General features: G+C 41.9%; 1 protein-coding gene across 1 annotated transcript; it reads right to left on the minus strand.

Moving 5' to 3' along the window:
- Window positions 1-784: 784 nt before the first annotated feature.
- phldb3 (pleckstrin homology-like domain, family B, member 3) lies at window positions 785-20,999 on the minus strand. Its single transcript, XM_079275607.1, has 16 exons — window positions 20,891-20,999; window positions 18,319-18,403; window positions 15,465-15,613; window positions 15,128-15,241; window positions 13,946-14,083; window positions 12,918-13,046; window positions 11,042-11,221; window positions 8,011-8,121; window positions 6,574-6,675; window positions 6,080-6,167; window positions 5,376-5,541; window positions 4,643-4,724; window positions 4,102-4,251; window positions 3,383-3,608; window positions 2,917-3,002; window positions 785-1,566 (listed from the first exon to the last, which is right to left on the minus strand). Exons 3-16 carry the CDS (start codon window positions 15,609-15,611, stop codon window positions 1,432-1,434), a joined length of 1,854 nt encoding a protein of 617 aa, XP_079131733.1. The 5' UTR covers window positions 15,612-15,613; window positions 18,319-18,403; window positions 20,891-20,999; the 3' UTR covers window positions 785-1,431.
- Window positions 21,000-22,108: the final 1,109 nt, after the last annotated feature.

A 22,108-nucleotide genomic window follows, 5' to 3' on the forward strand; every position in this document is an offset into this window, starting at 1 on the left:
AAACCGTTCACAGGACCGCCATTCATTCACTGGAATAACAATCCATCACAACTGATGAGAGCAAAGACACTTCATCCTCAAGCAACTCCACCATGCAACAGTCCTCAAATCTCAGACATGATGTCCTTCACGTTGGAGTACACTGCATTTTTGGTTTGTGTTGTGTGTCAATAAAGAAAACAGCTTGTTGTTCAACTGGTGCTGCAATGTGCACACTGCGTTAAGGAACTAGTCGATAGTGTTCAGATACCTCAAATAAGAAAACAAGTATGAAGTTACACAGATGCCCGGTATGTTAGAGTGGGTGTGCATCATTTGAAATAGATCACTCTTATATCTTTTTGGGAATAAGAAAATAGAGCAAATAACAGTGTTTTGGGAAATAGTTTGTAAACTTCGACAGTAAATATTCCTGTAGGACATAAGGTTCCTATGAGTTGGATGGGATTTCCCTAATTTCTCGGAAGAATGTGTATCGAGATATTTGGTTAAAACTATATAAAAGTGAGGAACAATAGGGCACTCGACACCAAACCAATGACTAGTAATTGTGGAAATATTATATATATCTTGAGACTACAAGAAGCACGACTGGAAGTACCAAAATGCAGACATTGCAACGCTGCGAAATATTACTCCATGAAGACTGCATGAAAGATCGAAAAAAAAAGTAAAATATCTTTTGTTATTATTTGATGATGCCAATAAATATTTACATTAAAAAAAGAGCAAAGTACACCAAACCTTTTTTTACGACTAAACATTTAATAGTGCATTCATAACAACGTATGCCTTCATTTATTTGCATATCAAACCCATATAAATTTCCAAATAATAACTTAAGTCGTGAAAATGTAATTTATAAAACAAAGACACATGATATGGACATATTAGTGGAAACACCCGACAATATAAAACAATCCAACACAAAAATGTATCACAGCACAAATCAACACCTCTCTGGTAATATCTCTCCAACATGGTGTTTTTATTGCTGGGTTGTTTAATTGGATTGCATTATATTGTACAGTGTTGCTATTATTGTGTCCACTCCCTGTTGTAGTGTGTCGTCGTGTATTGTCCACCAGTCCTGTGATGCTGGACTATGTCCAGCAGGGGGAGGTAGGGTTAGAAGAGTGAAACCTCCCAGTAACAGACTCCCAGTGTGCAGTGTGTTAAGTTGCTTGTGGTTTGCAGCCGGTTCAGCGGTGAACCTCTGCCGCCACATCAAGTAACAGTTTCCCCTGCTGTGATTCGAGCACATCTGTCCGGCATCTCGAACCACTGCACAGATCCGTCAGTCCAGGTGCAGAATCAGAGCCTGAGGTGGATCTCCAGCCAAACCAGCTCCTCGGGGCGAGTGAAACGGCTCACTGCATTGTCCGCTCAGTGGCTTCACTCGAGGGTTTTTGCAGTCAATTATGGAAGAGGTCAATAACGGCTGTGCTCGTCTGTTGCCGTGACGATGACGTCCATCCAAATCCGCATGGAGACCGGATTGGAAGCCACCAGAAAGAAAAGGCGGTCGTACGTCTTCACGCAAAACGTCATACTGGGCCGCGGAGACTGAAGAGAAGGGACAGACGAGCAACAATGTGACAATGATAACAGTGACAACAAAGACATGAGGGAGAAGAAGCATTTTGACTGAAGGCTGTTTAACGATGTCACGAATCTCACCATCGAGGTTTTGCATTCTTTCACTTGAAACACAAAAGTTATTAAAAATAAATGACTGATGACAAATCTTTTGTACGTTTTTTTATCATTCCTGCTCTCAAGGTTCTGTCTTTATTTTTCTCAGAAGCAGAAGAGGCTGCTTTAGTTTGAAAGAATTATTTTTTATAACTATATATATATTAAAACTACTTAATATACTGTTTAGTAGTTTAGTGGTTCTCAACGTAGGGGTCAGGCCCCTTCAAAGGGTCAGAAGATAAATCTGAGGGGTCGTGAGATGATTAATGAGGCTGGAAAGAAGAAAACAGTTCATATAATTTGCTGTTCTTGAGAAACATTGGATCATTTCACCGCCTCTGTTAAACTGTTATTTTTAATGAAACCATCTAAGACGTTTTGAAGGGGAAAGTCTGTCAAAATACTTGTTTAATCTTTAAAAAAATGTATATTGTATAGTATTTCATAACCTTATGTATTTTTAGTGTAAAATCTAAATTTTAAAAGTAACTATAGCTGTCTACTAAATGTAGAGGAGTAACAAGTAGAATATTTCACTCTGAAATGCAGTAGAGTAGAAATGCAAGGAGCATAAACATGGAAATACTGAAGTAAAAAGTACTATGCATTGTACTAATGCATAGTACAATACTTGAGTACATGTACGTCTTGGTTAACCACAACTGCAAATGTCCTGCAGGCAATTTGTTTCGTTGTTTTACTTGAGCAGCTATAAAATGTAAATGACAAGGTTTCCAGTGGTACTTGTTAACCCGATAGTGAACCTGGAGTCATGTGACACCTTTTTAAGACCCGAGACTTGCCGACGGGAAATAAAGCTCTAGTCTACTCAGCAGTACTACGTCACCCGACACCGGCCTTTGATTTCTAATGCGCTAATTGCAGAGATCATCTGTGTCTTTAATCCCAAGCAAATCCGCCACGTCTAGAATCCGTTCAATGACCCATTTGACGAGGGAGCAACCTCAAACGTTATGTGTTATGGATACGCCACAAAAGATTCTAAAAGGTGATTCTGGTTCAGCTGGCGGCCTCAACCGAAGATGTGCACTGAGCTGTAACAATATGTTTTCTGAGGCACAAACCTTTTTTTATTTTTGGGATTGGGATCATGACTCGGCTAAACTGGCTTGTACTGAATTACTGTACTGTGAATCACTTCACAGGGTTTGAGAGATTTTCCTGAGTCAGTTGGTGTGTTGGTGCAGTAGAACTCACAGAAGCGGCCGTTCGTAGATGGTCAAGGTAAACTTCTTCTATGGCCTGGAAGTAGATGACTCCCTTTAGCTTCCTCTCATCGCAATCTGCAGCAAACAGGGAGAAACAAGTTAGGAAAGAAAAGTGGCGACAACATACTCACTAGGACTCGATGGACCTATTCAAGTCAGAAAAGATATGAATACTCTGCAACTTTATTATGAATTTTAAAATGATTTATAATCATCTTAAATCCTCGTTCTTTTGACTGCATAAAGAGGTTACATATAAGTAAATAATGTAGCCAGTTTTAAGTTGTTTTCTCTTAAATTAAACTATTTTTCCAGGGAAATACAATAGAATGCACAACAAAAACAAATGGAGGATAAAGATGAAAAACATCACAACATTACAGAGTTAGTGCGACACACATTCATGCAAACAAGCAATAAGTATGTGTACACACCACTCTCCCAGCCAGTCTAACCTGTATAGTAGGCTAGTCGTTTGTGGTCCATGTCGAACAGGAACCACCTCTTCTTCCAGGTCTTTACTCTCCCCCCTCGTTTGGTCAGGAAGCCTGCGCAGCGTCGAGGCGTCAGCCGCAGGTCCGTGCAGCCGGACACTCCGTGACCCAGAGACTCCACGTGGGCCCGGAGGTCAAAGTTGGGAGAGAGGAAGAGGGGCAGGCTGTGCTGCTGGACGTCCTTCTGCTGTCAGATGAGACACATTCTGTTAATGGAATATTCCTGATACCGTTCTCAAATAATAAGTAACAATTGATAAGGATTGAAAACTTGTTTTAAGGGGAATCCCACAAATCTAATACATCAAAGTGTGTCTCCAGGTTTTAGGGAGTACTGCTGCATCTGCTGTATGAAGCGTTCCGTGGAGTTCAAGACTGCAAAGTGTGAAAATGAAATAAATCTGGAGGTGTGGAGTTAGAAAGAAGAGAAACTTTAAGAGACCCCTGCAGCCAACTCCTCATCAGGCGAGCAGCTCACGGCTACATTAGCTGCTACTAACCCAACACAACTCTGCCTGTTAGAAAAGAAACTACCTTTGTATACAACCATAAAAGATCAATTTAATCGAACCACTTGGTAATACCTCCAGCGCCCACTAGATGTCGCTCTGAGGCCTCGGCCCAGTTTGAGAATAGCTGATGGAGGTAATGGCAGAGCATGGTTGTCATTTCATACATACCTCTGGGGAGTTTGGGGGAGAACTGGCCTTTGGCTGCTCCTTTGGTTCTGGCTCTGGTCTGTGTGGGGTCTCCTGCTCCTCTGGTTCTGTTTTGGGAGAGTTTATCTCTTGCTGCCTTCTCTCCTCCAACACCAACCACCGTCGCTCTTCCTGGGTGCACACATTGAACAGTATTAGCTAATCATCTTTGAATACCATGTGAAGACTTATTTCAGGGTAAAGAATTTAGAAAGACGATACCGCTCTCACAGTTGTATGTACGATGAATTATTTGATACGAGTATCCAAAGAGAGAAATGTGAACAATCCCCTTTCAAACATCACATTAACACGCAGTCATCTGGCTTCACATTTTCTTCCAGTATTGGCATTCGCCAATGCTGCAAACATGTATTACAAACATCCACACATCTGCTGGCAGTTTTCTCGGACCATCATGTGCGAGCTGAGTGGGTGTCAGTGATCAGACAGCCGTGTGTAACGCAGTGTGTCGCGGGCGATTAGAGGTGTCGGCGAGCGTTTCCCACGGCAGGTGACTCACCCTCTCTCTGAGCAGCCTCTCTCTCTCTGCCTTGGCTTCCCTCAGTTTCTTCTCGATCTCCACAAGATCCAACAGAGACGGGCTGTGAGAGGAGGATTCATCAAATCAATCAAAATTAACTGCATTGGCTAAACACAGTTAAGGTCGAGATACCCTAATATGTGGATAAGGGTATGACACAGCAAAAATCAGGAGCAGAACTGCAATTTCAGTGTTTATTCAAGTAATTGGAGCGCAGTCCTGCTCCTGAGATACAAACATGCCACTGAGATCAGTCCAAAATTCCACATCTAGCACATCAACTGTGTTTGCTTTGACTAAACAAAACTGGTATTACAGTAAACCCAGAGTATTATTAATCTTCTACAGTTTGCTCACTTTTAGTTTTATTTCCAAATAAGTAGGGCTGGGCCAGAATATTCAACTTTTCGTAGGTAGTTTGTTTTTTGGGATTGGACGATTTGAGCTTGTTCTCCATCCATCTGATCGTCTTGACTGCTCATGTTTGTTGCCCTATCAGACTGCGTTAAGATCTGGCAGAAAAGGCAACATGTCTAGAGCAATTGCTTTGTTGAGCACATTGATATCTCAACCAATGCCGGCCCAAACTACGAAAATGCCCTTACTGTTGCATTTACATGCTGAAGTAAGCATATTACAAAGCTACACTTCATTTCTCACTCTTTAAAAAAAAAAAAAAAGAGCTCATCAAACGAGCAGTGAAGTTGCTGACCTGGCAGCGCGGGAGCTTGTTGCGCTGTTGCACGGCGTGAGGAACCCGCCGCTGTTGCTGTTCCCATGTCTGTGGTCGCTGCTGTGGCCATTGCTGAGCCTGTGGGAGGCGAGGGGGGAAGTGAAAGCCTCAGGGTTCCGGCTGTCTGAAAGCGTCCTCACCAGCCCTGAGAGAGGAAGGAGACAGAGAAAGACACACGAGGAAAAGAAAACATGCATCGGTCAGCGCAAAAAACTTCATACAAGATCTGGCGTGAGAAAATTGAGTGCGATGAATCACATTTGATCCAGAATTTTCAGTTTGTTTACAGCTTTCAGGAAGGGACTAAGGAGAAGCACACCTGGCAAGACGGGACCGTGTAGATCAGACTACTAGGATATTTGGTGACTGATAGAGGTGTGTGTGTGTGTGTGTGTGTGTGTGTGTGTGAAAAATAGATACTACCGAGGACATTAAGTATATCGACTCTTCTCTGGCTCATCCGGTCTGTACAGGAAAATCCTGCTTTCTACCAACGTAATAACAGCCTGCCGTCTCCCCTGACACACCTTTGATTTGACTAATAGGGAGGGAACTGAACAAACAGTCAGACAAAATAAGTGACGAGAGAGAAAGAGAGTTTATTGTTCTCTATCGTGGGGCTCGCAGCCTAAGCGATCACGAGCGAAATAGAAAACAGAAAGAAGGCGGCTGCTGTAGCTCACCTTGTGCCGACAGCGGCCTGTCGTGGAGCTTGTTGCTGCGGTGCGAGCTCCGTCTTCTGGGCAAACTGGTCGATTCTTTGCATGGTTCCTAAAAAGATAATGAAACATTTCAACGTCATCTTAAATCTTGTAAACCAGAGCTGAAGCGAGTGGGCGATGAAACAATGAGTCTATTGACAGATATTTAATCTGCAATTTTTTCTATAATCGATGATGCCGCTTTTTAAGCACCAACAGCAAAAGTGCACAGCTTCCTGCCTCTAAAATGTAAATAAATGTTGGTTGTCTCGGTCTTCTTACGGGACATTAAACTCATTTAAAGTATCTTCAACGAAACAAGACGTTTTCAAGGTCTCTGGGAAATTGTAATGGACATTTGTCAACATTTCCTAGACTAACGAATCGATAGCTTCCTTGAGAAAAAAAAAATATTATGATAAAATGAATCGAAACTGTTCTAACACATGCTGTATCCACAGCAACATGCTGCACACCTGAGGAGGCTTGTGAACGGTCAGAGGGGAAAATGACATCATGCAGGGGGCTGAGCCGGTGATGTTGGACCAATCGCTGAGCGGCTTCTTCTCTTTGAGAACCTGCAGGACCAGATTAGATTTCATTTGAAATGGAAAACTGGAAGGCACAGGTAACAGTTTAAATGAATTGGAGCGGCGGGGAACATGACAAACACGGTGACTAATGAAAGCTGCTGCGTTCGACATACCGCATCTGGCTGAGAATTAAAACTCCACTTCCAAGAGGGATCGTAATGAGTTAAAAAAAAAAAAGAGAAGAAATTATCATCGCCTCTCTATCTTTCCCTCTGACCCTCCCCTCCCTCTTTGCTTGACTCACTAGCACATGAGCAATTCAGTCTCCACATGCAGTGCACCGTTTAACCCTTATCTGTCTCTTTCACTGCTCTACACCGGTCCATACCCACAGGGAATGTGTGGGCAGTGAAGACTTATACAACAGTTACTGATGATGTCCCTTTCTGCAACAAGGAGATCCAAATCAGATTCATTTTGCCCAAACTATCGACTACGCAAGTCATTTTCTATCCGATACAACTACGTCTCGGTATTTAAAGTTCACGACACGACACAGAAGTAAACCACATCCTGCACGAGGTCATAATGTAGTCATACACACTTGTTCTTTCTCTCCTCCTCTGTACTGCCACTCCCTTCTGACCTCCCCCAGTCTCTCAGTTACTAGAGCAGATGAACCAAACATTCACTCACTTTTCTGACAAACGCAATAAGAACGCCCGTCACCCACACAGATCCATTGAAGTGCATATTTTATTTTATGGCTTACCGCTCGTCAAAAAGGATGTGGAACTTCTCCCAGCTTGCCTTCTCTCCCTCTCACACATCTACACACACTCACATGTCCACACACACTCGCAAAGGAAGCACCCTCCCTCGCAGAGCTTACTCCTCCCTCCCTCCCTCCCTCCCTCCCTCCCTCTTCCTCTCTTCTCCATGTCTGATTTGCTTTTTCCTTATCCAGATCTCGTCTCCTCCTCATTTCAACTTGTGCTGCCATTAATCAGATCAAAGGTAAACCACTGGCTGTGTGATAAAGTCTCAGCTCAGTCAAATCTGTGACTGGGTGAATCACAAAAGAGAAGCAAGTATTCATAATAAAACAGTTAAAGCAGGTTGGGCTGTCCACAGTAACATTATGTTCTGAAGCTTAGCAACCTAAGGGTGTCTGAAACCAATCACTATTGTAACAAAATAAAATAAATCACTAACTTCCAACTCATTATGAGGCAATGTGAAAATGTCGATCTCTCTCTCTCTAGAAAACCAGATGACGCATCTCAAAAGACTTACCAGGTAAACAATACAATGTGTTCTAATAAACCCCACTAAACACTCAGACAATAGTGATAGACCACAATATCATGAATCCCTTACGGTTTGATTGGTGTGGACGAGGTCTCTCCTCTCCTTCCTCAAGGCGTTGAGGTCCCTCTCCTTCTCCCTCTCCATCTCCTTCAGCTGTCTCTGTAACTGCTGGACTCGCTCCTGGAAATTCACAACACAATCCCCGTCAGCGTGGACGGCCATATGGTCTCTTTTCCTCAAGGGGAACGGCATGCGCTGTATCCGATTCATCTGGGCTGGCCCCGAGTTTAATCTTTTCATCATGTTGTGGTGTAACGTTGGGAAGACATCCCCGATGTGTGAGCAAGTGCGGCGCCCCGAGCCGATCTCCTCAGCCGGGACACGATGCAAATCAAACATCCATTTTGCAAGTCAATGAGAGGCACAAGAGGGACACGCGATAATAAATCAGCACCTTAGGACAGCAAATATGACACAGTGAGAGGCAGACAGACGGACGGAGGGAGGGTATAGAGAGGAGCTGTCATCTGGCCTCACTGCAGCTGAGTCAACTACCATCCCTCTCACACAATCCCCCCCTTCTTCTCCCAAGCTGCGCTCCTCCTCCTACATACTCCAGCTCATTGAGGAACAATTCGATATTATTTTCACCAGCTAATCTATTGTCGATGTCCATGTGTTCTTGGACATGTGAACGTAAAAAAACAGTCATTTTGGAACTTCCTGTCAGAGTGTAAACAAAGATCACAAGTGAAAAGCTGCTCCCAGTTGTGGAGGCTTCAGAAACATGAGATTCGAGACATGTTTTTCAGACTTTTGGACTCATGACACGGGAGAATGACAAAAGAGAGTTTGTCGATAAAGCTATCATTAGCATTTTTTACCCACCCTGTTTTAGCCGTGCTACTGGTAAACGGCTCTATGGATGGTAATCTGTCTTGCAGTCCAGATTGAAATATCTCAACTATTGCCATTTAAACCTGTACTAACATTCATGGTCCCCAGGGGATGAACCCCTCTTACTTTGGGTATCCCCGGACTTTCACTGTACCACCACTATGACGTTGACAATTGTGGTTTTGAGTTAAATGTCTCGAAAACAATTGGACTTATTGCCTTTAAACCGGTACAGACATTCATTGTGGCGTTTTTTGTAGATGTGAGTGGGACGAGCATGTGCAAATGAAAGTTCCCGACACAACAAGACATTGAAAACACATGTTCACGTCAATGAATCACTATCCAAACAAAGAACACAGTCAGGTACTAATGTCTCAACACGGCAGTTATACATTTAGGTTTTATCATGGAAGTCCCAACATGTTCCAGGCCTCTTCAAATTACCGTGGGAATCCAAATCTGTTCCATTTCTTGACTCCCTCCATCACAAAGCTGCAGAATGAACTGTTTAACAATGACAATCATTATCTTTGGTGTCCACAGTAAATCAGATTAACGAGGCGGTATATTGCTTTTTCTGGTGCGTCCAATCAAGCCTACTCGGTTTAAAACTGTCTGGCCAATCACAGGCCTTTTTCATGCACGCCGCTTCCAAGAAACAGAGTTTTAAGTTGATGGCGAATGCCGTGGATAGATCATTTTTATTTAGTTGCATGATATGGTGACACTATTGTTGTTATTGTCTTTAAATGTTTTGTACTTTGTACTGAAAGAAATCAATTTAATCTCAAGAATATTTCTTTTAATTGCATCATTTAAAATCAACCTGTAAATAATAAGCAGTAGTTTTCTGCCAATTCAAAATCCTCAAGTGCGATACAACTATTCAATTCTTCACATGGGTAAATATGGATAAATAAAAATAATCCTGAATTGTCATTTTATCTGAACAATTTTCCTAATCATGTTTTTATCTTTCCATCTTCTCCACTGTTGTCGCTGCTCTGCCTTCCTTTCTGCTTGGCTCTTTTGATTCTCTCTCTCATGGTGGCCTCTGATGTAATTAGACTTGCTGTACAGAGTCATGTGACAGTGTCAGGGTGACGCTGGTGAGAATGAGGAAAAGAGTTCATGCTCTTGTCAAGATTTAAGAGGGGGGGGGGAAGGAGGGCAAGTCTTAGTCTACAGTACCAACCATGGGCTGTGAGTTGAGGAGATTGTGTACATGTAGATGAGCATACTGTAAATAATGTGGTTGCGAGTCCTTCAGGGCCAATAAGCCAATAATGATGATTTTCACTGTGCTGCAGAGCAAAAATAGGATCCGAGCAAGATTTATAGCTTTGTTGATAACTGCAAACAACTCTGTGATTATTGTAGGAGGAGCTCAGATTTGTGGCTCTAAAAGTTCACTTTCTGGTCTGTCCTCTCCTTAATTTAACTCTGCAAAGAAGAAGATTCATTTCAGATGCTTACAAATGGAGGATGGTGCAGAACATTTCAGCAAGAAAAACAACTTGTTGTCAAGTCACAAAAGGAAGGAAAAAAAAGCAGCTTCAGTAAATGTTTCTGTTGGATCTCTGTGATAGTTTGTGTTTCTCTTCCCATTCATCAATACACATACTTGTGTCAATTAATGGACACAAATAATAGAGAGATGGGTGGCTGAGCAAGAAAATCCTTCAAGATTGTAGGAATAGAGGTTGTTAAAAGTTAATTATTATTGAGTTATTAATGATACAATTGCGTCTGACACAAACTTCATGAACACAAGTGAGCGTTTTACAACAAGTGAACATTTACACTACTATCAAGAAAAAATGAAATATTCTACAGCACTGTATGCATGTCCAAGGGGTTGACAAAATAACAGGAACACCTTCATTTGCAATTCTCCAAAACAAATGCACCACATGTCTCCGACACATCATGAACGCTGTCGAGCTTGTAAATTGGACATTTACAAATCTTTTGTCAAAATGCAGATGTCTCTGCAGGGCTGCTGTATTGGATGTTATTGTTCCTGTTATTTTGTCCACTTGCTCTATGTACAAGTCTGACATCACGAGTCTGTATTAAAGGAAAGTTTGTTGGAGGGTTAATCCCACGTCAGCCTGCGGGGGTACATACTTCGATGAAGCATGTGACATGCAGATAAGCTGCAAACCTGTAGAACACGTCAGGAGAAGCAGTGATTTACCTGCGAGGTGTTGACCGCATGCTGCCGCTGAGAGATTTCCTTCTCCATGTTCCTATCACGCTCCCCCTCCTTCTCTTCGTCCACCGCGCTCGCGTCCTCCTCAATGCCGCTCTCTTGCTCCAGAACACGAAACTCCCAGTCGTCAAAGGTCCGAACGGCTGCTTCCATCGCCTCTTTCTCCTGCATTCAGAACCGACCAATTAGTCTGATACGACCAGTTTGTGACAGCATTTGTTCGTGTAAAAATTCTGTATGAAAATAGTGATAAATCCAATATTCACTAAAAATTTAAGTCTTTCCAAAAAGTATATGTTTATTTTAAGATAGCTAGTAATTTAAAGAAAATCTCCAGATTCTTCTTTTTTTTTTTACTTTAATGCCAGATGAGTTTGTGTGCAGCAACGCGCAGACGTTGCCTCAAGGTAGATGCTATCTTACAGAATCAAATACTTTATATGAACAGAAGATATAAACAAATTAACTTCTGGGAATCCGTATTTCGCGATACTTCCGTCTATACAAGCACTGGTTTTAATGCGAAAATTAACCTGAAGAGCATTTTCAAAGAGTCGGAATATGTTCTGTGTATAAAAGTGCAAGTACAAATGAAAGTAAAACTTGTACAGCCTCATTGACACATAACCAAAATACCTGCGCTCTTGATCTAGTGCACGTGTCCCCTCTTTATGCGCATGTGTGTGTTTTCCTCTGTGGCGCAATTTTAGACAAAGCAGTTTCTAAAAAGATCTTTCCAAATAAATCTGTCCTGTCAAACAAAAAGTAACAAACGGCTGCTGGACTGCATTAAACAAAGCTTTTAAAACAAGGAGGTCTCCCATCTTGTTCTGTCACATTCTCAGAGAAAAATAAACAACCCATGTACTGTGTGTGTGTGTGTGCGTGTACACATTTGAACCGTTGACACATCAGGTTGAACAGGTACTGAACAATCACACTTTTGTGCAACCAAAAAACCCACTTTATGTGTAGGAGTCTGAACCTGTGCCACAGTAACACACCCTGCATCTGAGACACGCTGTCGTGAGCCAACGCAGCTCAAGTATCAGTTTCAGATTTCAATTGGATCGCTGCCAACAACGTCATCTATTGCATTTCCTCCCAAATACCGTAAGCAAGTTCAGCAAGATTAGATCGTTCGCCACATGACACGGTCAATTGGTGTTTGAAAATCAATACATTGAGGTTCAGTTCTGGAGTTACAGCTGTGGGCAGCCGATTGTGTTTTTATATATGCAATTCACAACTTAAACCCTCTCAAAACAGTTTGTGTTCTTTTCTTTTCTTAGTTTGACCAAAACGTCTCGGAAACAGCCAGATACAGCTGCACTGATCACTTGTGTTGTCATGTTTGTGTTTAGTACATTTATCAATGAGTAGTTTCCGTTGTCCAACAGGTAATAATGATGATATGTCAGACATTTTCCATCTGTTAAAGAGATGATTCAGACACGGGTGTCTTTTACTTTATTGTTCCTTTGGTTTTCTTTCAACATGAATAAAGAGTGTGTGATATTTGGCAGATTATTATTGTTGTACGGGGTTTTAACCTTTTTTTGCCCCATTTGCACTGCTGGGGGGGTAAAATAGCTTCTCCTCAACAACTTTCATTTCCAGTGTTTCATAATTTAATAACAGATTTTATTTTCTAAGTTGCTACGTCCAACAGGGTCCACCATGACCTTTAACATAAAAGTCACCAGGGTGCTTATTCAGACACGTTAAATTGCCATCACATTAACGAGACTAGTTTGAAAAAGAGCGAGCTGAACTTTTTGAAACACGAATATGTCAAAGACACCATCGTCTTCTTATGACGCTTCATTCATACGAGGCTGTGTGCAGCTCAGCCACTCACCTGCTGCAGCTGCAGTGTGAGCTGTTCTCTCTGGCTCTCTGGCTGACTGGGGATCAGTTTCTCCTTCTCCTCACACCTCTGCTTCAGTTCCTCCACCCTCCGCCTTTCCTCCTCCAGACTCTCTCGCTCCTGCAGTTACAGATGGCAAAGCAACAGTAGAGTCACCACCAAACTATTTAAAGCAAAACAAATACTAATTCAAAGAAAAAAATAACACTTTAACAAATACATTTCCCAACCGTGTTTACAGAGTTTGTTCTACAGACCGTGTTCAAACCAGCGCTCCTCAAACAGCCGTTTCATGGGAATCGACTTTTCATTGACAAGATCTTGTGTTGATGGACTATTACTGAGCCCACACATTTCTATGTGTGAAATTCCTTCAGCCAACCTTTTTCTGTTGTGATTGTGAACTCAAACTTCACTCCAAATACGTAAATAAATAAAATAATAAAGTAAATAAGTAAGCAAATAAACAAAAAAGCCTATGAAATTAAAAAATATGGCTTTGTAAAAAATCCTGAGATATATAAATGAGACAAATTTATAAATGTGTCAACATAGTTAAAAAAATAAAAAAAAACATGATTTTATTACAATAAAAAGGACGTTTTTCAAAAGGACTACATTTATTCTTTTAAGGGGACTTTTGTCTGTTATATTCAAATGATTGGGGTCAGAAATGTGGAATTATGAAATAAAAGTCCACTGAAATAAAGAAAAAATATTTTTAAATAAAAACCTTTTGAGATATATATATATATATATATATATATATATATATATATATATATATATATATATATATATATATATATTTATTACTTCAGGGTGTATTTCACAGGCATTTGTTTATTCATCGATTTAATATTGAATGAAATTCCATAATGTTAAGTCATTTAAATATTACAATCAACACTCCGTTGGTCATTAATGAGGACAGAAGAACAGTCATGGCAAAACACATCAGAAATGCAGCATATTCGTAACAAGTGAAAACCTTGGACATGAATTGCATTACAGGATACCTTCTGTCTGCCGGCATGTCTGTGCTTCTCCTTCTGTCTGACCTCCTGTTGTAGAACCTGCAGCTTCTGTGTGTGTCTGTGCAGCTGGGTCTGCTCCGTCTGCAGCTCTCCCTGCAGCAGGGCGATCTCCAGCTGCAGCTGAAAGGACAGCAGACGCCACGGAGCTTAATCATATTGACCAGAGCCTGAGCAACTCACAGATATGCATTCCTTTACCGTGACCGTGTCGATGTTTGGCTTGGGGATTGAAATGTGCAGACTTCAGCAGAAACACAATCAAAGTCAGTTCACTGTTTCCTTGAACACACTGTGGGTTGTTAATTTGTAGCGGCAGTCATAGAGTTAAAATAACACTTAAATGAAACCTTAAAAGAATACGTCACCCCCAAAATGACCAGTCGTATACCAATTACTCCCCCTGTGTTACCTTAAATTCTTAAAGAAAAAACTTAGTTCACCTCAATGGTGAACAAATAATAAAAAACCAGAGAAAGTCTTGTTGAACTGAAGTAAAACAGCGTTTAGCAGCGAAACTATATGAAGTACTTTATCCAGTCATATGCTCACCACTTCCCAAACACATGCACGTTCACTAAAAGCGTACTATTTAAAAACACTTCTGCATTAACAGCCTCACGACTTGTCCCTGCGAGTACCGTTTCCTTAAAGATATCTAGGGAACACAGATTTAAGTGTTACTTTAACCACCTGATGAAGATTGCATATTCTTAAATTCATGCTCGGGCTGAAACATACTTTCACATTCATTTAACTCAAGTTTTCTTTTTTTTTTTATTAATCTTTAAGTCTATGAAATGTCAGAAAAGAAAATGGTAGAGCTAAGGTAGATCTTTAAATAGCTAGTTTTGTCCAACAAACAGTCCAAAATACACAGATATTCATACCATCATATCTGTAAGAAAAAAATATATTTAAAAAAAAGAAGCAAATAACTCATTTGACACGCTGGAGCTTGTTTGGCATTTTTGCTTTGACTAAATGACAGAGAAAATAAATTAGCCACCATCTTCAAAATTGATTAACTCGTTTTAGCAAGCTTCATCATCTAATTGTTTCAGCTTTAAGTCATTCAGTAGTCTGCTATATATTTTACGCCAAATTGAATCATCAGTTGTTTTTGTGCCAGTCTATGATTGGGCCACAAACGTCCAACATGCTCACTTCGATCTTTAGCTCCTCCTTCTGTTGGTCGATCTCTGTGATTCGCTGTTGGAGCATTGAGGGCGCCGACGGCAGGATCCTCAGTGAGCCCACCTCCAGCTTTTTAATGCAGGACTGACAGACAAAAGGGGGAAAAGTAGATGGTGACCACATGCAGGCTTTAAAACAGTAAACAGGTTAGTAATGGGGCAGGATTCACTGGTTTAACTGCATGGAGCGAGATGCATCATCTCTTCTAACATGCAGCTACAGATTATGAATTCATGTCCCAACACCCCATCGTTTGGCATGAAAGAGCTGCATCAGCATCATCAACAGCTTCATCTCACTCACTTACCCGCTCACTCTCCGTGCTGCTACTCTCTGTATCCGACTCCGCCCCCGAGGAGGCGAGGCTCTGAACTCCAGCCACTCTGGTGATCCACGGCGGCCGCAGCCCCTGCTGCCACGGGCTCCTGGTGCTCCCCATGTTATGTTGGGGCATTTCTTAAAAAAAAGGCAAAGACAGGTGAGGCAGTTAATGAGAGCTACTTACTTTGGTGAATATAGTGGTAATGTAATCTGCTGCATGTTTGAAGGCGTATTAGAGATCGGGTGACTTTTCACAGAGGGGATTTCACAGCAGAGTAGTAACTACATAAGCACTTTAAAACACAGAAATCCCCCCCCCCGGCTTCCAGACATTGGAGGAAACAATAGCGAAAGCGAGGGCAGAGTTCAGGATGTGGGCGGTGGTTTGTGGTTGTGTTTTAAGCTCTCTGGTGTGTGTGTGTGTGTGTGTGTGTGTGTGTGTGTGTGTGTGTGTGTGCACAAAGCGTGATGAACAATAGTCTTCTTTGAAGGCTTTTGATGTGCATCGGCAGACAACAATCAATGAAACACTACAAGGGGACATTGCCCACAAAAATACTGGAGCACATCAGGGTCGACTTTGAAGTACTTTAATGTTGTACTTTATTTGTTCCATCTGTCACATTCATGTGCATGTACCAGAGCAAACGTCACTGCATAGTGTTTACACTGCTCTGCATCAAAGTGCTCTACAATGTGTCAACCTAAGGCCCATTTCATCCTGTTCTCTTTATTCTATTGTGTCCTTCAGTCCTCTACTGTGTAGTCTCTCTTTACACTAAAATACACATGCACAGACCTAAACCTATTTTGTGGGAAAATACTTTTGATTGCCATTGTCCAACCTTTTCCCACCATCTTCCCTCGCCCTCTATGCCCTCCCTCCCTCTCCTTGTATCCAGACCTTATTAGGCTGCAGGGGATGCAGGCGGAGTGGGAGCACAGAGATAAATATACAGCCGAGATATGAGTGAGGGCTTCCAAACAACGACTGGCATACTGACACGGAGAGAAAGAGAGGGGGGGGGGGGGTGCATGGACAGACAGAGGAAAGAAAAAACAGCAGGAAGTACAGTGCAAAATGTCAAGGACTTGCACCAAATATGCAACTTTGCAGAGGTGTCCATGGATAAAGCATCATGTTCTCATGTGAGGTTATTCTTATGGCTGCATAAACTGGGGTCCAGGTGAAAAAGAGTGAAGTCTGTTCTCAACGATTATTTGTTATGATATAGGTGTGGTGGGAATTTAAGAACAAACAAGTTAACTATTACTTATCTGATCTTCTTATAATGAGACTATTATTTCTGCTCTGTGACTGCTGAAACAAACCAAGAGAAAGTGATCAGGAGGACATTACAATGTAAACAGCTCTCTCACTTTCAGGACTGACATGGCTATCACATACTGTGTCACTGATGTGACATGAAAGATGAAAAAAACAACGTATTAATGATCCGTGATCATTTTCCATGGTCTATGCAGTAAGTAACTGATACACAAGGTCTCATGACACGGAAGCTACTAAAAAAACCATGAATTTTCCATGTACATATGGATACACACACTTTAGTGTTACTATAAGAGACATTTGCAACCATAAAATGTCAAATAAAATCACATAAATTAGCTGATGCTGTTAATTTAGTGCATAATTAAGTCATTCAAGTGTCACTGAATGCTATAAAAGACTGAAATAAAATAGTTTGTTACAAAGACGTATGTTGTATTGTTGTGATAACTGTAGCCTACTTAACACATTGAATCGAATATTAAAAGCAAGCGCACAGTCTGTTTTACTGATGAGAGGAAAGAAACAAGAGCCTGTTAACTCTGCCTAAATGCATTTATTTGTTCTCATTTATAAAGCATTTAACATGCGTTTTCAATAGCGGATGCAAAAAAACGTACATCTCTTCAAGATGGCTGGTTTAACTATTCAAGGAAATATGAGGTGATGTGGAAATCGCAATAAACATGTTAAAGGAACGCTGATTTACACACAAATTCACTCTTCTCATGACGTATGAGGCCTATATGGAATTGGCTTTCGATTGTTTGTCACTTCTTAAAAGTGAGTTTTCAGAAGAAAAAAAACACCAGATTACTGTATTGATCATTTGTCCCACTTCTAACAATTTCTGTAAAAGCTGACGACTTCTGGGGAAAACAAGGCAGAGAGAGCTTCACACCGAGTTACATTCACTTCCAAACACACGTCAGTGCAGGCGCTCGCTATCTGACCTCCAGCTAAAGTCCACTCAGATACACTATCAACACCACGGAGCCGAGACAGAGAGAGAGAGAGAGTGAGTGAGGGGCGCATGCAGGAGTAAAGTCCACGTGTTCATGTTAACACAGTGGTTTGTCAAATGCAACAAACAGGCTAAACAAACACAAGAGAGAGGGACACAGTAGGAGACGGTAAGAAAGACAGATACAAGTCGACTACAGATACAAAAAAAAGAAGAAATAACGAGGGCAGAGTTCAGCCTGAGAGTCGGATGGAAAGAACAACACAGTTTTGTGCACAAAATAATTGGACTTGATTGCGGGGAGGGGAGCGCCTCTGGAGAATAAGACGGCGGAGCGGGAGTGAACAGAGCGTACATGTGTGTTTATGTGCACGAGTTATGCAATGACTACCCAGAGGAAACACAAGACCCTCAAACTGAAACCTGGAAGAGTTCAGCACTCTGTATCAGTCTGCAGTGCCAATTATCAACCACAGATCAGCAATAACCGGCAACAGCTGACTCACCATAACACACGGTCACAGTCAGACCAGTGTTGTGTGCTCAAGAGCGCAGCAGAATGCTTCTCGTGTCATATTGTCTCACCATGAGCTCAAATCAGCAAAGTCTCGTCTCGCTTCCTTTCAGTCCGGGGCTCCACTGGAGTTTCAGCCTTCTCCATTCTTATCACCTGTGTGTTTGAGTTCAAATAATCCAGATAAAAGTCAGTCAATAAACACACTTTCTGCTGCATGAGAAGAGCGACTAAATCCAGTACAAGCAAACACCTTTCAATGCTGCTGCTTCATCAGGGTCTCTTTTAAGTGTGCGTTGATAGTGAAGATAGAAATCCCACTTTCAGAGACAGTGGTCAGTCACACACAGACACACCAGTGGATTTCATCCAGAACATCACATTAGCTGCCATGTTGTTTGTTACATGAACAGCTGATGGTGAGAGGCTGAAAGGAAAAGAGTGGCTAAGCATTGTGTACACAAACTCATAAAGTCAACAGCTATATTCCATCAGCAACACACAGGACAAAGGAGCTCTGACGGTGGTATGCTCTGTGTGGGTGTGAACGCCGATTACAGCCTGTCACTATGAGTTTAATACCAGGGCTAGTATAGGGACAAACATGTCACACACGGAGCATGTGAGCAGAACTGCCCCGTAAAGACGGCCCACGTACAATGCCGGATTGATCCACAGAAGGAGGTCAAGCCGCTCTCAGTTCACTCAAACTAAAACGTACAATCTATCGGATATCAACGGAGGTTTGTGTAGAATTCAATGATATAATAATGTGGCAAGAAGTAGGTCTGAGTGACACAGATGAACTGAGCTTTGATACCGACAGGGACTAATCTCGGGGTCACTGTGCACTGCAGTGTAAACAGTAGATAGGTGATGTGTGTTAGCTCTGTGGGCTGAAGCTGAAATTCCAATTTGGCCCAAAATGGGAACGATTGATCTCGCCACGAACTCCATTTTGTTTTCCGTTAAACCAACCAAACCAAAATCCTCCTGCACACTGTCGAACCGTTGTACTCGGTATATTTGCGACATTTCAGCCGGTAAAACCGATGTACAAATGGATTTTACCCGATGAAGGTCTGAGGAAAGAAACGTTGACAATAAAGTGAGTGCCAGTGATGAACAGTGAGCAGGAAGCTTCTGGTTCTTTCAGTCAGAATTTATTGTCAGACACGTCTGTCTATAAGATTTTCTAGTGTGCAAAAACTGTGTCAAAGTATTGCAATTAAATTGAATTAGATGCAATTAAAAGCAGATCTTCTCCCGGTTGCAGACCTTGAAAACAGTGAAAAATAAAATTTGAAGATTTGACGAAGCAGTTTCAGGGTCCTGGTATTGTGCATGCTGGCTTACTGTTGTAGTTTGCAGGGAGACTTTAATGTTATCAGTAACAACTGTGACTTTCCAACCATGACAAGTGAAAATATCTGTGGTGAAAAAGGCTTATGAATAGCTGCAGCCCAACTGAAATGCAGCAAATATCTCCCTTTAAGCCCTACTTACCTGTAGGCTTTAGTTAGGTCTTAACATGAGAAAAGCTCATTGATGGAAACAACGAATGCAGAGTTGAAGGTCTACTGTGAGAAAATCTCTTGTAATAAATCCCCATCCTTGCAACTGGAAGTAACTCCTGGCATCAGTACTGGTTCAACCGCACTGACACACGTTCATTAGGCCTGAGTCAATCTTTGGGAATCGTGATGAAAGAAGAGTGATCCATTAATGACAGGGCTCAGACACAGATTTGTCCAGAAGACAGTCAAAACAAGACGCGAGTGTGTGTGACCGACAATAACTGTGGCGGCAGAACTCCCTCCACAGCCAACCCTCCCAAACCCGAGGCAGTCTCTCAACCCACTCTCCCACCCACTGTGTACCCTGTGCGTGTTGATGGAAGGATAAGAGGCGAGATATCTCAGGGTCAGTGTACACAAAAGGGGGGAGTGTTTGTAAGGTAGAACTATTATTATTATTATGATTATTATTATTATAACCCCCTTGGTGCCCCCAAGTGCCTTCTTGGATGCCCCTACGGTAGATAAAACATGATAAAGTGCCTTCTAGGCAGCTCTTCAAGTGGAGAAAACAAGATGCAGTGAACTAATGGGTGCACTTAATTGGAGAAAACAAGATGCAGTGCTGCTCTACATGCTAAAAACACTTTCTGCAAGCTGGTTCCCCACCACATGTAGCTGGAGCCCTTTTTATTAATCTTTGTCCCCACATATGCCCCTCAGACATCCTGCATCCACCACTGGTCATGGGACAAAGTTGGGACAAAAACATAATTGAGAATGAATTAATGAACTACTTCACACTCACGACCACAGAGTTAGATTCAGGCAGTTTGCTTTGAGAATGCATTGAACAATCAGGAAGGTGGATTAATTCCTCCTGTTGTTTTGGGTGCAGAGGGATTAAATGTAGACTCGGTTGAGTCTAAAACTGAGGGACTCACAACATCCCCATGTCATTTAACACGTTCATGCCAGGGCGACTTCACGCGAACATTCTGTCTCGTGCGAGATGTATTATTTACACCAGGAACTGCGCGAGCTCTGTGAAAGTAGTTTGAAGGTGGGAGAAGCTGTTTGGTAATGACAACAAAACACAAGAATTAAAGCAAACAACCGCTCTTACCTGGAAAACGTTGAGGGTTGAGAGCTGTGGGTCCTCATTCATAGCATAGTGGCAACTCCATGCGACATTAAAGAGACGAAACGCGGCAAAAATACAAAAACTGTAGCGAAACGTCACTTCAGGAAACTTTTAAAGCGCTTTCACTTTGAGACGCTCAAGTCAGAGTCGCGTTACCTTACTTCGAGCTCGCCGACTGTTTGCTGTGAGGCTGACAGCTACGTTATATTATACTTTCTACCGGTTTTTTGTTGTTATCTTCACGTGGTTTGATTAAATCCCACCCAGGAACAACTGACAGAGCAGCGTGAGCTGCTGCTGCTGCTGTTCAACAGGTGAGGTTGAACTGAAAGCACGCGCGGAAGAGGAAAGCGACGGAGGAGGCGGGGCCGACTAATACAAGTTGTTTTGTGTGGCGGGCGTAAAAGAAAAGCCCCGTGTTCCTCCAGTCCGAGCGAACTTCACCGCCCGGTTCCCGTGCTGTATGGACAAACAGTGAGAGGAGTCCCGTTCACGTCCCTGCACCGACATGGGATTTCTATTCTGGGAACTGACGGAGCTTTTCTCATTGTGAAGCGGCTCAGCTAAAGAGTCATTCCGGTATATTGCCAGCACGCTGTCAAGTAAAAGGCCAATTAAATACTTTTCATGACAAGCTCCCATGGGAATCTTTTAATAATATAGAGTAGGGGGGACTTGGGGTCACTTGCAACATTTTAAGTCGTTCAAATTTCAACTTCAAATTTGAAGGGAACAAAAGCAATTTGCTTCAATCCTGAGCTGCCTTCTTCCACCACTGACATTAAAACCATTACTCCGACCTCCCATTTTAACTACTGTACTCCTGGAAATCTGTCCGTTTTTGCCCAATTAATAAAGTTACTTTAACCGAACGTTAAACACCATATTAAATTAATTTGTTGATTTTGTTTTGTATTACTAATGTAGTCAAGTCAAAAGTGGAAAATGTAGTGAAGTATTTACAGTACGGTAAAATCAATGTATTTATAAATCGTACAATATGTTGCAACGTAGAACTTCACCAACACATGGGGTCAAATAAAGCATGGCATGGGGTTCAAGTGTCGATTTGTAAGCCTGCAAATACCGTTGATACTTCGATCAAAGCTGTCTAATTAAGCCTGAAGACTTTTACTATTATGCACCACTGAATGAGATGTGTTTGGACCTGGTTCTCAGACTTTCTCCCAAAATGTGTTT

The sequence above is a fragment of the Melanostigma gelatinosum genome (genome assembly GCF_949748355.1).
Source record: "Melanostigma gelatinosum genome assembly, chromosome: 9".
NCBI classification, from domain to species: Eukaryota; Metazoa; Chordata; class Actinopteri; order Perciformes; family Zoarcidae; genus Melanostigma; species Melanostigma gelatinosum.

Excerpts from the sequence above, each read along its gene's own strand:
- phldb3 (XM_079275607.1), bottom strand. The coding sequence starts at position 15,611 with ATGCCCCAACATAACATGGGGAGCACCAGGAGCCCGTGGCAGCAGGGG. Across the intron at positions 14,084-15,127 it reads AGGAGGAGCTAAAGATCGAA|CTGCAGCTGGAGATCGCCCT; the intron begins GTGAGCATGTTG and ends CTGTCCTTTCAG. Across the intron at positions 3,609-4,101 it reads CTCCCCCAAACTCCCCAGAG|CAGAAGGACGTCCAGCAGCA; the intron begins GTATGTATGAAA and ends CTCATCTGACAG.